General features: G+C 50.1%; 2 protein-coding genes across 2 annotated transcripts in view; one reads left to right on the top strand and one right to left on the bottom strand.

Moving 5' to 3' along the window:
- The window catches only part of VPS53 (VPS53 subunit of GARP complex), a 73,763-nt gene extending 57,205 nt beyond the window's left edge, over positions 1-16,558 (top strand). The window contains exons 19-22 of the mRNA XM_063340603.1: positions 6,038-6,107; positions 9,983-10,120; positions 13,041-13,145; positions 13,534-16,558. Of these exons, the coding sequence (XP_063196673.1) occupies positions 6,038-6,107; positions 9,983-10,120; positions 13,041-13,145; positions 13,534-13,704 (484 nt within the window). The 3' untranslated portion in view covers positions 13,705-16,558. The remainder of the gene's footprint in view (positions 1-6,037; positions 6,108-9,982; positions 10,121-13,040; positions 13,146-13,533) is intronic.
- Positions 1-16,792, bottom strand: part of LOC134518437 (multidrug and toxin extrusion protein 2-like) — a 167,011-nt gene that overhangs the window by 146,314 nt on the left and 3,905 nt on the right. The gene's annotated exons all lie outside the window — the stretch shown is intronic.

Below are 16,792 nucleotides of genomic sequence, written 5' to 3'. Positions count from 1 at the left end.
AATGTATCAAGGCACCAGCAATCCAGGATGTTCCTGGAATGCATTGATGACAACTTCCTCCTCCAAATGGTAGAGGAACCAACAAGAAAAGGTGCTATGCTGGACCTTGTTCTCACCAACAGGGAAGGGCTGGTGACCAACATGAGGCTCAGGGATAACCTTGGCCGCAGTGACCACGAAGCAATAGAATTTAAGATGTCAGGGCAACTAGGAAGATGTATTCCAAGCTTACGACCCTGGACTTTGGGCATGCAGACTTTGATCGCTTCAGGGATCTGCTGGCCAAAGTGCCACAGGACAAAGCCCTAGAGGGAAGGGGGGCCCAGGACAGCTGGTCAGTATTCAAGGATCACCTTCTCCACGTCCAGGAGTAAAGTATACCAACAAAGAGGAAGGCAGGGAAGAATGCTAGGAGACCTGCCTGGATCAACAAGGAGCTCCTGGACACACTGTCACACAAAAAGAATCTTTACAAGGAGTGGAAGAAAGGACAGCTAGAATGGGGGGCATGTAAGGAAGCTGTCTGAGCAGCAAGAGACCTGGTTAGAAAAGCTAAGTTAGAATTATTTCTAGTTAGAAATTATTTTAGAAATTATTCTGAAATAGAATAGAAATTATTAATTCTAGTTAGAAATTCTAGAATTATTTATCTCAGTTAGAATTAAATCTAGCCAGGGAGATCAAGGGAAACAGTAAAAATTTCTATAGGTATGTAAATGGTAAGAAGACGACTAGGGAAGGCGTGGGCCTCCTCAGAAAGGAAACGGGAGAACTGGTGACAAGTGATATGGAGAAGGCCAAGGTTCTCAACGACTTCTTTTCCTCAGTCTTCACTGGCAAGGGCTCCAGCCACACTCCCGGAGTCACAGAAGACAATGGCAGGGCTTGGAAAGAACTGCCCATCGTAAGTGAAGATCAGGTTTGTGACCATCTGATGAACCTGAAAGTGCACAAGTCCATGGGACGCGATGGGGTACACCCATGGGTACTGAAGGAACTGGCAGATGAGGTTGCTAAACCGCTCTCTATTATATTCCAAAAGTCATGGCAGTCTGGTGAAGTCTCCGCTGATGGGAAAAGGGGAAACATAATCCCCATTTTCAAAAAGGGAAAGAAGGATAAACCAGGGAACTATAGGCCAGTCAGTCTCACCTCCGTGCCTGGTAAGATTATGGAGCAGATCCTCCTGGAGGCACTGCTGAGGCAGAAGAATAACAAAGAGGTGATTGGGTACAATCAACATGGCTTCACCCAAGGGCAAATCGTGCCTGACAAACCTGGTGGCCTTCTATGAGAAGGTCAGAACATCAATAGACAAGGGGAGAGCAACTGATGTCACTTACCTGGACCTGAGCAAAGCCTTTGACACTGTCCCACGTGACATCCTGGTCTCCAAGCTGATAAAATAAGGGTTTGATGGATGGACAATTCAGTGGATAAAGAACTGGCTTGATGGCTGCACCCAAAGAGTGGCTGTCAATGGGTCCATGTCCAAGTGGAGGCCAATGACAAGTGGAGTCCCTCAAGGATCAGTACTGGGACCGGTCTTGTTTAACATCTTCGTCAGTGACATGGACAGTGGCATAGAGTGCACCCTCAGCAAGTTTGCCGATGACCCCAAGCTGTGTAGGGCAGCTGACATGCTGGAGGGAAGGGATGCCATCCAGAGGGACCTTGACAGGCTGGAGAGGTGGGCCCATGCCCACCTCATGAAGTTCAACAAGACCAAGTGCAAGGTCCTCCATCTGGGTCGAGGCAATCCCAAGCACCGATACAGGCTGGGCAGCGACTGGCTTGAGAGCAGCCCTGAAGAAAAGGACTTGGGGATGGTGGTGGACGAGAGGCTCAACATGAGCCGTCAGTGTGCACTTGCAGCCCAGAAAGCCAATCGTATCCTGGGCTGCATCAGGAGAAGGGTGGCCAGCACGTCGAGGGAGGTGATTCTCCCCCTCTACTCCACTCTTGTGAGACCCCACCTGTAGTACTGCGTCCAGTTCTGGAGCCCCTCCTACAAGAGAGATGTGGACTTGCTGGAACGTGTCCAGAGAAGGGCCACGAGGAAGATCAGAGGGCTGGAGCACCTCTCCTATGAGGACAGACTGAGAGAGTTGGGGTTGTTCAGTCTGGAGAAAAGAAGGCTCTGAGGAGACCTTATTGTGGCCTGCCAGTATCGTAAGGGGGCCTACAAGAAAGCTGGGGAGGGACTTTTTAGGATGTCAGGTAAAGGTAGGACTAGAGGGAACGGATTAAAACTAGAGATGGGTTGATTCAGACTGGACGTTGGGAAGAAGTTCTTCACCATGAGGGTGGTGAGACCCTGGCCCAGGTTGCCCAGAGAGGTGGCGGAAGCCCCATCCCTGGAAGTCTTTAGGGCCAGGCTGGACGGGGCTCTGAGCAACCTGATCTGGTGGGAGGTGTCCCTGCCCATGGGCAGGGGGATTGGAACTAGATGATCTTTAAGGTCCCTTCCAACCCTGACAGTTCTATGATTCTGTGAATTCTTATGGAATATGCTGGCCTGCCCAATATAAATACCTGGCCTTTTGTGTGCTCCACACACTGAAAGTCCTTTTGACAGGCGTTGTGCTTCCCGTATGTTAATGCCTGTATCTTTGTGAACTGCCAGCCACTTCTCAGCTCTAATGGATTGTATAAAGCGCTAGTGTTGAGTTACAGGACCACAGGGGAGAAGGCATCTAAAGTCACTAAATTTAAAACTGGGGGATCTGTGCCAAGTCTGGAAGAAGAAAAATGGCCATCAGAAATTGCATCAGTCCTCTACCCTAATTTGTCATTTCTGCTTTGTTTTGACCAACATGCAACCCTCACTCTCGTGAAATAGTGAGAAGCAGACGGCTTTCCAGGAGGCACTGGCAGGCAGGGTGAGGGGCTCTGTTCTCACTGCGCCTCCGTCCTTATCCTTTGAAATCAAAAACCGCAGTGGTGAAGCCGTGGCTGCTAGGCTGGGATGTGTTTGGGAAGTCTGTGACCTGACCTCAATGAGGAAGAGATTAGAACCGAGAGACGGGAAAAACAAACAGCTCTCCTCCTTGCCAGGAAAGCGCCTCGTCCATCACGAACAGCCGAGCGTGGTGGGTAACTGCAGCAGGCGTCCTCCCAGCTGCTGTGGCCTTTGCGTTGTGCTTTTAGTGAGAGGAGTTAGGCGGAAGAAGATCGGGATGAGGAGGCTGCTGGAGGTTTCGAAGCAGCAGGCTGAGCTAAGCCTGGGCAAGCCTGCCAAGGGCTGGTCACCGCCTCGGAGGGTGGCGTAGAGCAAAACCCTTCTCAGCTCCCAGTAGTGACTCAGTGACACCAGGATGCTTTGAATGATGTCCTGTAGTAGCTCATCTCCCATCGGACAGACAGGCTGGGGTTGCATCTCTCTCTGCCTTCCTTCGCAAGGCATTGTCTTTGGTGCATCGTCAGTGCAGGGGACTGGGAAAACACAGGCTTTGGCAGAGCCGCTCCCGTTGGATGGGAGCCTCTCAGATGCTGTGGTTTCTGTGCTTTAGGTTCCCAATCTGCCTTGCACTGCTTTATTGTTACACTGGGGGTTTGTCTGCTTCTATGGAGGGTTTGCTGGATTCAGTTTTATAGCCGAAACTGTAAATGAATTCTGGCATCCAGTCTAGCTCTGTGGATGTGCAGGGAGTAAAGGCATTCAGAGTACAAAACCTCGTGCCGAGCATTACCGTTGCACACGCACGTACTGTTCACATCAGGATTGCCTGCTGTATGCTCAGGGAGCCAAGCGTTGAGTCCAGCCTAGGCAAGGGACTCAAGTGAATTTTTCAGTTCCGAGCAACTGCTCTTGATGGTCTCTGTTAGTCCAAATAAAAAAATAAAAGAAAGAAAGAAAGAAAAGAAAGAAAAAAATACCAGAGCAGCCCTTGGACCTTATGGTTTGTCTTGTCTGTCCTGCTGGAGTTGAGAAGCTGTTTCCAATAAGGCAGCGTGAAATAACAGGCATGTGGGGATGGAAGGTCGCTTTACCCTTCTGCATTGATTGTGGGTGGCCATCCTAAGGGGCCTGGGAATTGTTGCATGCAAGGCAGAATGCTGTCTATGGGAGACCATGTGGTTATATAGAAAAGAAGATTAAAAAAAAAAAAAAGAGGGGAGGGGGTCCTTTGGCTGCCGGTCTGCCACCCTGCAGAAAGAAAGGCTCGCCCTGTTTCTCACACGCAGCGTGAGCGTTAGCTCCGTGCCTGACCTTACAGCGGGAGGGAGAGTTGGACCTACGTGCAAGATCAAAGGTACAATTAATCTCTTGCACTCTTCCGCTTGTAGCAAGCGGCTGCATCCAGAGCTGCCACTGATTGATCATTTTATAGGCTCACCTAAGCTCCAGCTGTGCTTGGCACTCTCCAATTGCCCTCTGGGAATTAGTTACACACCTGAGAAGTGGACTTCTAAAACAGTTAAGTTACATCTCCGCTGTAATGCTTTCGTGCAAGAAGGAGACAGGGCTTGTTTCCCTCTTATTTATATTTTGTTGCCAAGGTTGTTTCTCTGGTGGCCAAACTCAAAGCTGTTTGGGGCAGCCCGGTAGCTGATTCTCAATAGCAGTTTGAAATTGTTCTCCTTGACGCCTCTCCAGGGAAAGATGATTCAGTGAGAGAGGTCGTGGCTGTGTCTGAGGGAAGGGGAAGGGAAGGAGCCTTCGCTTGGAAGGGACTCTTCCTTGAACCATTGCTTTCAATTTGCTCAGCAGCTTGGCACGCTCTGTGCGTGAGTTACGCTTTTGTCATTCTTCCATGAGAACGGGCGAAAAATAAATGTCCTGGCTTGGAAAACAGGTGGCAGGACAAACAAGATGCTGTCCATGCTCCTTGCTCCGTGGGAAGGAAACAAATAGCTTGACAGATGCAAGGGGGAAACCATACTGAATTTAGATCATCACCATAAACGGCACCTCATTCGAAAGGACAGAAAACAGACTGACTTATATGAATTTAGGACAGAGCCATTAAAATCTAAGACCTGCCACCAGGTCATGGACAAGGTCCTGGAAACGTGAGCTCTGTAGGCGTTCAGCCAAAGGCGGCCGTGTGAAAGAAGCAGAGCACATTAAAAAAGAGGCAGCAAAAGAAAGACAAGAGTACGAGTGGGGTGGTCCTGACAGACGGCGTCTGAGTAGCTCACGCTGGCCCCTCTCCTCGCGTCCAGCTCCTGGGTTGTCCTGGTGCTGCAGCTCGGTAGGGTCAGTGGGGCAGGAGCTTGTCTTGCAGGTGCTCAGCCAGCGCTTCTGCGAGAAGGGAGCATCTGCTTCTCTGCTGAAGAATGAAACTACCGCAAAGTCTAAAATCAAGAAGCAAAAAGCTAAAAGCAAAGCGGATGCTCTGGAGTACGTTGTCTAAGGTGATGAATATTGGGCTTCCACCCTTTCCAGATTCTCCCCGGTTGAGTAAATGTACCTTAGTCATTTTTCTGAGTCTGAAGTCCACGTTAGTAAAACGGTGTAATGGTGTTTTCCTTTTCACGAAACTTTTTCTTGTCTTGATTGTGTTGGCCAGAAGCTTTCTGGAAGAGTGCCTTTCTGTGTGAATGTCCAGGGCCCAGCAGACCTCCAGCCTTGGCTGGACCTCAAGTTCAGTGTGTAATATGCATGTTATGGAATTACTAGTATGGAGTAAAATGTAGGTTCTGTATACGATCAAGATACTTCCACTCCGTGAACAGCTATACTAATCCTGGCATGTTGCTGGTTTTATGATGTACAATAGTTTGTTTGCTTGTTCTTGACCTTGTACTGTAATACTTCATATATAGCTTATAGCAATTTATTTACACAGAGTATGTGGGCAACTTCTCAATTAATTTAGAGATCGGTGTGGATTAACGAATTGTACCTAGGGTTGGTTAGTTTGTTATGTAGTATACTTCATGTGGCTGGAGTCAGCTTGAGAACCAGGCACTTACAGTGTCTTTTTGGAAAGCCGTCCTGGTTTGGTTTTGCATGCTTTGTTACCACAGAAGACCGTTTGACTCCAAATACTCGCATGTAATTGTGTCATTTTCTGTTTCTTTTCTGCAGCTCCTTCATTCCCAAGTTCATTAACCATCTCTTCAAGTGCAAACCTATTAGCATGGTGGGCGCAGAACAGGTAAGGAAAAGTAATTGCATCGGCTGTAATATTTCATCACTTTGATGTTCAAGAAGTCAAGGCAGGTTTTGTTAAAACAGGGCAGAGAGTTTATCGGGAGTGAATGTGTCCTGAGCTCTGGTGCAGCCGGGAAAACAGGAATACACTCTGGTACAGGGCAGAGTGGAAGGAGGTTTATAGTGATCCTGCCGCAGTTGAACCTGTGCTGGGAGAGGGGTCCCAGGCATCTTCCCAAGCAGGGGAGCTCTCGCTTTGCCAGTCAAAGCAACAGTAGCACGGGGACGACAAACCTCTTACGCACTTCTCTAAGGTGTCATGATGAGATTGTCTTCACTGTGCTCACACAAAGGAAAGTAAGTTGCTCGTGGCAGAACGTAATGCAAGAAGCTCCTGTGTCCTCCTGGGAAGGACTTGTTGTTCTGTCCCATGCTTTTGCAAAATAGGACGTCACTCAATCTCCTTCTGCTGCTACCGTGCCTTCTCCCAGGGTTAAACTCAAGCCTATTGCTTCTGTGCTCGGAAGAGCTGGGACATGGTCAATCTGTAGTTGACAACACAAAAACTTTCTAAAAAACAAAACCCAAAAAACTAAAACCCAACTCAAAGCCCCAGGTGTCCACGCAGTTTCTCAGCTCAGGTAGTTTAAACACCAAGCCTTTTTTTGGTAAGCTTCGAACATAAAACACCCACAGTGCTTGCTCTCACGTGACGGCGTGTGTGCCAAGAGCAGGTTGGTTCCTATGCACTCCCCAGGCGGGCCCAGTGACAGCGGTGCTCAGTGCCACGTGCCCGCGGTGGCAGCGTGCCAGCTCTCACGCAGAGCAACGCCGGATCCTCCCGGGAACTGTGTGTGCTGCTCCCAGGTGCTGGCTCTTTCCTCTGCGAGGAAGTGAAGCTGTGGGAGCCCAGGGGCTCCTCGGCAGCCTGATGGCAGTTTTGCTGGAGCCTGTGTCCTGGCTGAGTTCCACTGAGTGTAAGTAGATTTTTTTATCTCCTCTGGTTTGCCTGCTAGTTATGGATGGCTGCTGTCTTCCTCTCCTCAGAGCCGTGCCGGGAGGATGGGGCTGTGGAGGCGTGTTCTGTCCCCCAGATTGCTAAACGGGGGCCCTGGGCTTGGTGTGAGAGATGCTGCAGTGCCTGAAGACAGGACAGTTTCTTTCCTGCATAAATGCCTTCTGGGCCTCGCTTCCTCAGGCGTTGCAAACACACATCAACACACTGCTGCGTGCGTGGCGGGGAGGAGCCGTCTCCACCTCTGCCACTCCATAACTGAGACCAGGGAAGTGACAGTCTGACATCTGGGGCTCAGGACTCCCCAGCTTTCACCCAGGAACCTGCGTCCCTGTGGTGCGGTCGGAGAACTGTAGCTACCCCAGGATGGCGAGACACAATGTCAAGGAAGGAAGGGTGTTGAATTATTGCCCCCTGAATTAGGTACGCGTTTCTGTTGAAAAGCTCCTTGCCAGGAGCCCCTGTCCCCGAGCTGCGCGTGGGTGGGCAGCGCAGGGCATTTACCACCTTGAGACGGTGGGTGCAGCTGCAGGGCTGGGACCCTCCATCTCCCACCCCTGCCCGTGGGCTGGGACCCCGCTGCTCTGCGAGGATGAGGTGTGGATGAGGCAGGCTTTCAGCTGTCCCCTGCACATACAGCTGCTCCCCTGTGGGCTGTTTGGGAAAAAAAAAAAACAAAAAACACCAGCAGAATCATCCTTAATGGGATTGCTGGGAACTTCAAATCAGTGCCTTAAAAGCTGCTTGGGTTTTAGGCATCAAAGATGGGTTCTGAGCAGCGTGTGTCTGCAAAATGAAACAGGAGCTTTACATCAAAACCTTCCTTTTTCTTAATGGGAAGCAAATGAGTGAAGCACGGTTCCTGCTTGTCTTGTGCAATGAGCAATAACCTGAGAGTGATTAAATGAAGACTTTTTTTTTTTTTTTTTAAGTAAGCATCTAAAGCGATGAACCGGTTGCCAGCAGTGGGCTTGCGTCTAATGTTAAAAGGTTTTTATATTACCGTATTGGAATAACAGGCCTAATTTGGTTCTTTAAAGCAGACTGGGAGGTTTTTATTAGCCTGATTCACAGTGAGTATATCTCATTATAACGGCACATACCTTCCTGGGGTTAGATGTACAGAGGTCTTCGGAAGCTGGTCTCCTCTGTCTCTGCACCGTGTCGGTCCTCAATTGCCTTTGCACCTTTTGAACACCCCCCCCGGTCACCCACTGCCATCTTTCTGCACGGTTTTCTCTCCCCTGGTGCAAATGTGGTGGAATATGCTTTCTTGGTCTTCCCGGTCCTAAACACAGCTTTTCCTGCTGTTTGGTAATAATCATCTTTGAAACCTGGACACTAGGGTGTTATTTACGGAGTTGTTCAGCGTGTGGAACAGCACCTGTGGGGTTTCACTTTCTGTGTTTGTGTCTCTGTATTAACAGTTCTCCGTCTCGGCAAGCTTTGGCAGTGAGTTAGCAATGCCAGGGGCCTGGAATGGAAAACGGGGGGAAAGAGGGTGAGGGGAGAGATCCTGCGAGTGCTGCGTCTGTGGGAAAGGCTGCAGAGTGCACAAAACTCCTGTGAGACATGGGAGAGTTTACGTGGGAAAGACACAAATTCCCCAACCATGGAAAAATCTTCCATCCATGGGATCCCTCGTAGACACACAGGAATCCAGCTACGACAGCCTGAGCCGACACCAGGCTCCAGCAGCTCCGGGGTGCACAGAGCTGCTCGTTTGTGCTGTGGTTTCCTGGCTTCCCAGGGTGAGATTGATGGCATCGGTTCATCTCGTGCAAACCATGAAACAGGCAGCACAGTGCGATGATACGCTGCTGCAGATAACAGGGGCCAGATTTGAGCTGGTGTGACCCTCCGCCCCTCCTCGGCTCAGTCCTTTGTATTTGAACGGAGTTCCCACGTGTGCTGAAAGCCATACCATAAACATTCATATTGTTCGCGGTGACTGTTGGCGGGTTCTGCAGTGCCCGTAACGTTGTGTGTTCAGAAGAACGAGGTTCCACCAGCTCCAAAGAGCCCTTTTGCAGGAAATGCAGCAGCTGTGCCGATAGCCCGGTGGGTTTTCACGCTCTCTGCTGCCTAAATAAATTGTGCTTTTCTTCATCTAGTTTGATTTCAGATTTCTGTTCTTCACCAGTCTTGCCTCACCTCTTTAAACATACTGTGCAATCAGAAGAGTGTGGTATTTGGGGTAATTTTGCTCGAAGAAACCCTAACCCACAGCATTTTGTCATCAGACAGTGCTTGTCTGGGCTGAATTTCGTGACTGCTCCTTGCTGCTTATTTAGCCACCGGCCCAGTAAAAACCAAAGTACAGACTGTGAGTTTGTGTGCCACTGAGCACAGGGTATCGAGCAGTTCTCAATCTAGCTGGATTGTGTTGCAGTTTTCTTTTCAAAGAAAAAATAACTAAATCAACAAGTGGTTGAGTAAACGCAGAAAACCGCACGATGGGTGGTTGGGCGCCGGAGGAAGCATGGTGTTAATTCATTTGACCTCAGTGTCTAAATAATGCTACAGCTACAGGTAGTCGAGATTGTTTCACTTTATACTGTCGAGAGGAAGAGGACTGGAAACCCACGCCTTACGTGCCAGATGTTGAGCTGCCATAAGTCATTTCAAGTCAGCAGAGCAGTGCTCTCTTAAAATCAACGAACGGTGACGATACATAGCCCCGGGTGATTGTGTCTCCTTCAAGTGTCGTTATGTGGGTCAGTCCCTCCTGTTCCTGCAGTCCAATTACTAGGTCTTGTTCCAATGTGGGAAGTGTTAAACTTTTTAAGGATGTTGGATTATAGCAGCTAATGGAGCTTGGTAAAAGGGACCTGAATAACAGGGTGCGATTAACTCTATTGCAGCTGCTGCTGGACACTCACTCTCTGAAGATGGTTCTCCTGGATCTGCCCTCCATTGGGTCCCAAGTGGTGAGGAAGGCTCCTGCCAGCTACACAAAGATAGTGGTGAAAGGCATGACTCGGGCTGAAATGATCCTGAAGGTAACTCAAGACTTTTGATAACCTGCCAGCCAGACTGCTGGACTGGGAATCGGAGCGAACAAATTCCAGGGGGCCCTTCCTTTGAACGCAGCAATCTGCAATCGCACATGAACGTATGCGAGCTTGTCCGGGTGCGCTGCCAGCTGTTCTACAGAACTGGCTTAGTCGCCTTGGTTTTGCCCCCACTTTCTTTTAGCATCGCATTTGAGTGTTTATCCTCATTTTTCAAGGGAACTGAGGGCTCAAGTTCTGCTTACTAGGAGAGCTGGGACACCAGATTCCCTCAGGAGCTTGTGAAAATCAGAGCTAGCATCCGTCAGTGTCTGCCGCAGGGCAAACCCTCCAGTTCAGGTTACTCCGGGCCTTTGTGCAGACTCCATCACGCAGGGGAGCCAAGCTGTGCTTGAGTCACCTGTTTACTGTCTAGTGTAACAGCCAGTGCAAACATGTCTGGGTTACTGTATTCACCAGAGTCCTTTTTCATTTTCCAGACCTGGTGCCTGGAAAATGACCCAAAAGCAGTGTGTTGTCTTCATAAAAAGTAACAAGCAAAGAAACCTCCCCTTCTCCCCCATTGCCTTGCTGGTTTGATCCCAGGAGAAGCCAAGGGAGCTGTGTGGTTGTGCCTTCCTGGGCGATGGGATTGTCCCCTGCTCACCAGCAATGCCGTGGAGATGTTCCTGTGAGTGAGTCAGAGGGACCCGGGGTCGGGCAGGACAGGCAGCTGCCAGCCACAGCCTCCTGTAAGTGCAGCCAAGGCAAGGAGGGTGTGCGGAGCCCGAGCTGCCCAGCGTGGCTTTGCTCCTGTGCCCAAGGTAATGTCACAGCTGAGTTTGCATTCTGAATTCAGAAATTAGTTCTGCGATTCCATGCTTTTATTGTGAGGTGACTGAGATGTCAGTAGATACCTTAAAGCAAGTCTAAATTTTCTTAGAAATGACCTGAAGAAGAACAGTCTGGTACTGCTGACAGAGGAGCAGGGAAGGTTGGTGCCTGTTGCGTACAAAAACAGATCTTTCCTTGGAGTTTATATGTGAATCAGAAAAGTAATGGAGTTAATTTGTCTGCCCTTGACATCACATTGGCTTTATCGGGATTGAGATGAAAGCAGTATAGGCAGTGCCTCGGGCAGGCAGTGCAGGCCGCGGGGTGCTGCTGGTCCGCAGGCTGTGCAGTAGCAGCGTGACGGCTTTTTCAGAGTCCCGTGGTTGCCCCGCTGCTGCGTGAAGCACTTCTGCCAGCCCCAAGTGAGCGCTCTGTGTCCGTGTAACTAGTAATTAAACAGCGATACGCTCATGGCATTTAGCGCTCCGCAGAGGTGTTTTACAAAATAATGCCCCGTGTAATCGCCGGGCGATGGGGCCGAATCGTTGGCTGGGGCAGGTTTGTTAATTGTAGTGACTGAATAGATCACCCCAAGCCTAAGTAACCCACACACAGCATTTGGGGCTGGTGTCAGCACCCATCTCCTGGGTTTGGGAGAGAAAAAAAAGGCTCTTGGAAGTGCCTGCTCCCGCTGGACCACCAGCATCTCTGTAAGAAGCTTTCCTTGCAGGAGCCCAGTGCTGACTGGTCATTTCTGGACATCCCGTTTGCCTTGTGGGTTGCCTCTTTTTATCAGTGCTCAGACTCTCTGCTTTTTCCAAATTGTACATTAAGAATCTTTTCTCTGAGAACTGTTTCACCCCATCAGAAGCAACGCCTCCTTGGTGTTTTCAGGGCTCTCCTACCTAGTACCAAGGTGGCTCAGAAGCGATGCCTCTGTTGCATGCAACAGTACCGCCGTACAGAAGTGTGCCCGGGCTTATACCAGTGTAGCTAATTCAGTAGGAGCATCATTGAGCCCGTAGATGGCACGAACAAATTCATTCAGCTAAGCCCTACAAAGCACAGATGCAAGCGGGGAGGAGGGCATCAGGGTGCGCACGTCCCGCAGAGCTGTTTCCTTTCTCCTCTGGCTACACTGTCTGAAGTTCCAGCTTTTCATCTTGGCAGAAGATTTTTACAAGGGCTGTAAATTAAGGATTTATAAGTGTATACATGGCTATGATGTTTCATTGGTCTGAAGTGCAGGGGAAGAAAGAAATGTCTCAGTGACGGAATACAGTGTGGGGTGAGCTGGGTCAATGGAAACATATGGAAATGTTTTCAGAGACAGGGAAGAGTCTGGTCCTGCACTGTTTCTGCCCTGCGTGTGCGCACACATTCACACACACACTTCCCCAGAAAGATGGTTTTGGCTGCCCAGCATTATCAAAATGTGTTCTCTGTGGAGCTCGCTGCTTATGTAAGGAAAATATAACAATGAGTAATCATCTTTCCAGCTTCAAGGCTATTTTAATTTTTTTCCTGACTTGACCATTGCTGGGCCGAAGAGGGTGTGAGCTCCAGGGCAGATGTCAGCAGGGTTTTCACATGCTGCATCCCCGCCTCTCTAGAGTTGCATACAAGAGGATCTGCACCCAAAGGACAGAGCGGTTGTGTGTGGCACCGCTCACCCACCAGGTTACATGTCAGAAGCAGGAGGGGAGTGCACAGCAGATCGCTCTCACCCACGCTGTCCCAGGGACGGAGGCGTACAACAAGATAAAATCATTGTCTTTGCCAGTACGCCAGTGCCTGCAAGCCCACAGGTGTACAGACAAAGCCCTGCTGCTCTTTGAAATGGGATACACAGCCCCTTAGATCCAAGCACCTGCTCTGCAGGAAGAGACCCCATCCTTCTCCCTGCTCCTTCCTTTACCTCTCTTCACTCATTTTACCTCTCAGTTACTAGCAGCATGTACAGCCACATTTCTTGTTCCTTAAGCATTTTATTTCAGGAGAAGCCAGGCCTGCTGTCGCTTGTGTGCCTGAGTTGACTGAGCACTGGCTTTAACTCATAGAATTTGTCTGATCTCTTTTTTTCTTGTCTCGGCAGGTGGTTATGGCTCCACACGAGCCCCCGGTTGTGTTTGTCGACAATTACATCAAGCTCCTTGCTGACTGCAGTACAGACACTTTCCAGAAGATACTAGACATGAAGGTTAGAGCCTGTCCCACAGGGTTTCTGCTCATCCGCTAGCACTGCTTAGAGATTGTTGGTGACTATTTTCAGTAGAAACATACAGTTTCTCCCAGACTCAGTTTGGGAGTGGGAAAAGCACTGTAAGGCAACCCTCTGTACTCTGAAAGCATGCAGAGTTGCTATTGAAGAATAGCTTTTCAGTTCGCTCAGTATGCTCACAGCTGCCCTGGCTCCTGGGGCTGAGCTTCGTTGTCTCTGGATCATCCAGAGGTCTGCCTACAGCTCTTGGTGGCTGAACAAAAGGCTGGGGTTTGAAATGAGCTCTCCTGCAGCTAGTCTCATGCACACCCGCTCCCAGATCAATGAAGTCTAACCAGCTTGCTTCACTGGTCTTTTGCTCCCACAGGGCCTGAAGAGGAGCGAGCAAAGCAGCATGCTGGACCTCTTCCGCCAGCGCCTCCCGGCTCCCCCCTCCGGAGTGGAGAACGCCGGCTCCCTCTCACTGAGTGCTCCTACGCCCGAGCAGGAGTCCTCTCGGATACGGAAACTGGAGAAACTCATCAAAAAAAGACTCTAAGTGAACAGAAGGAAACTCTGTTGCTCAGGACTAGCTGCAGTGACGGGGAGCAAAGCTCGTCAGACTTACGATTTACAGTATGCTGCTGAAAAATCCGTGTCCCATCACTCCCATGCCCTGTGATCTCTTAACCATCATAGACCGCAGCACTCCATTCAGACCGAGGGAGGATCTGACCAGGGTGTTTGCCTTTAGACAGCTCAGCAGGAGTGAATCCAGGACATTACTGGGTCCCCGTGGTGGAGAAAACAGAGGTATCTGGAAATCAGCAGCTACAAAAACGGTTTAGGTGAACTCAGAGAATATCTGGCTGTGATTCACTTGGTGCCCCAGCCTTCAGCCTGGCTGAGCTCCTGCTGCAGCGCTGAGAATTTTGCCTGACAGTTCAGTGTTACTGCTCGCTCCCTGTTGCAGAGCTGTTCCTCTGTTTCATTATTTATTGGGGGAGGACGACCAGCCCAAAACCCTCACCACCACCAAAAAACCCCAGCCCTTTAACAGCTGGGATCCAGGCGTCTGCAGTTCCACTGATTTAATGAGATGCCCAGGAGAGAATCCCAAAGCAAATGCCCTGCTCCCAAGACAGGCTTGTGTAAACCACCAGTAAAACAGCAAGGCAACTCCTTTTCAGAACAGGAAGAAAGGGCTGAATTAATGCCTTCTGCACCTTGGCAAACCTCCTGCCAACAAGCCGGCAGCCTCTGTCGCTGTTACAGCTTAAAGGCCAAACCCTAGGCATCTGCGGAGCCCATCTCCAGCTGCTTGTTATTTCTCTTGCGTGTGCTGGACTCGCCCGCTGTCCCCGATGGGAGTTCCCGTACCGCATCTCGCCCTCTTTCCACAAAGGGCCGTTCATGGAGCAAGTGTCGAACAGCACCAGCCCCTCGTTCTCGCGCCAGACGGCACGTCCCGAGCAGGGGTGTGCCCCTTTGGCACCTTCGCTGCCCTGCAAGGAGAGATGCTGGAAATGTTGGCTTTAACAGGGAGCCTGGGCCTCTTCCCAGGACGGGACGCTAACACCAGCCTCAAACTTTGAGGGCCTTCCCCTCCTTCTCCTCTGAGCTTCAGCTTGCACCAGTGCAGAGGAGGAGAACCAGAGGTGAAATATTACGGATAACCCAGGCCCCCCTTCCCTGGGGGCCGGTTCCTGCTGACACCTAGCCACAAAGCCAGCATGGAGCAGGGTTGGGGTTGGTAGACGTCAGCGCCATGCCCATGTGAGCTTCCCCAAGGAGCCTCAATGCAGGGAGAATCGCCTCGTTGGTGGCAACGCTGGGTTTCTTCCCAAACTCCTCTGTACCCTTTTTGGGGGACTTAGAAGGCATGTGCCCAAGAATGAACGATCGAATCCCATATGGGTTTAGGGGCAGATCAACCAGTTGTGCCTGCTTTATTTTCACTCAAGCTTCACTTGCACGTGCAGGAAAAAGAAGTCCTGTACCAGTTGGGCAGGTGAGGAGCAATCATGCTGTCAGATGCCTTCTTGGGAGGGTCATGCTCCCCACCAGGTCAGTTTGGGCCTTAGGAGTATATTGATTAGGGGCTGTGCTCACCAGGGGTTGTAGTACTCACTGCTGCACACCTGGGAGGGAGGAAATTAGACATGCTCTGGGAAAATGAGCTCTGTCCACCCGAACTCAGAGCTTCACTGGGACCAGGGAGGGAAGAGATGAAATGAGAAATCTCCGAGTGAGGCAGAAACTGGGCTTATGCTGTGTCTGCCTGTTCGTGCTTCAGCACTGACCCCTCTTGGGTGCAGGCTGCTTCCCCTTCCCTCTCCTCATCCCCATGGCTGTGGGAGGGCAAATTTTGTGCCTGGTTGGTAAAATCCCGTCTTTCCTTTGCACAGCTGGCAGGCGAGCCTGCGCTTGAACAGGCAGGAGTTGATCACAAGATTTGAGCAGAAAGAATAAATCTGCAGAATTAATCCTCACTGGTCAGGTTTTCTAACGCTGCTCAGGCGGACCTGCCACTGAAGCAAGGTGTGCGCTAACAGGTACGCTAACACCAACTCTTCAGGATGTATTTTCAGGGGTCCCCAGGCTTGGGCCCTGGCGAGTGGACGCTCAGCTGCAGAGAGCCACAGTGGTGATCTCCATCGAAGAGCAGCAGTGACAACACTTGTGGGGAGGGACAGCAGTTTCTCGTCACTCCAGTTTTACAAATCTTCCTGAGTCCGCTGCTGCTTCGTTTATTTCCTCTGCTGATTTCACATCAGGTGACGAAAGAAGGAACGGTGGTTGAAAGCACATCAGGATTGTAAACTGCCGTTGCCCAAAGACAGATTATCTGAAGGTGCATGTGCGGGATGTTCACACGTTATCGAATGCAATAGCCAGGGAGGAGGGAACACGGGTTTGCAGAGATTCATTATTCCCATGGGGGGGATGGATAATTTATTTTAGATTAATTTTTCTTTGCTCTCTCTATGGATGACTCTCTAACTAAATTATGAATAGCTGAAGGCGATGTTCAAGTTATCATCACGTGTCTTTCCCCGAAGGCTTCCCCCATTTCATTCTGGAGATAAGAGGAAATAAAAGGAAAAATCAATTTTAGTTTCAATCTATGAAGAATGCTATGGGTCTGGGTGTTTGGAGTTCCACTTTTAGAGAGCAAGTCCACATTTTTCTACTTTCGGCGTAAGGGTATTTTCCCCTTGACTCTTGGGTATTTATCAGATTTGGCATGTCTGTATGTGTACATTAGCTGTTTGGGGTTTACATCTCTGGGGAATAAAGGATAATTTTTTTTCTGTATAAAATGCCACTTTTTACGTTTTCTGGCTGAGGTGTAATTCTGGCTGTATGTCGGGGTATGACACTAAAATGAATTAAATGGTTACTGATGTTCATCTGTGGGTGTTTTCTGTGCAGCTGCCACGCAGCAAACCCCTGGGGTGGGATGGACCTCACCCAAAACGCGCTGGACCCGGGGCTTTCTGCTGTCCCTCTCCGTTGCTCTCTCCTGCAGTTTCCCTCTTTTCTGGCTTCTCCACCTTCTGCTGCTCCGGCAAGCAGCTCTCCACCAGCAGCATCTGCATTCGCAGCAGCTCCCCGCGCCGTGCAGGCAGTTCGGCAGAGCTGAC

This window comes from Chroicocephalus ridibundus, chromosome 7 (genome assembly GCF_963924245.1).
Source record: "Chroicocephalus ridibundus chromosome 7, bChrRid1.1, whole genome shotgun sequence".
Lineage (NCBI taxonomy): Eukaryota > Metazoa > Chordata > Aves > Charadriiformes > Laridae > Chroicocephalus > Chroicocephalus ridibundus.
This window is presented reverse-complemented; position numbering and strand designations above follow the sequence as displayed.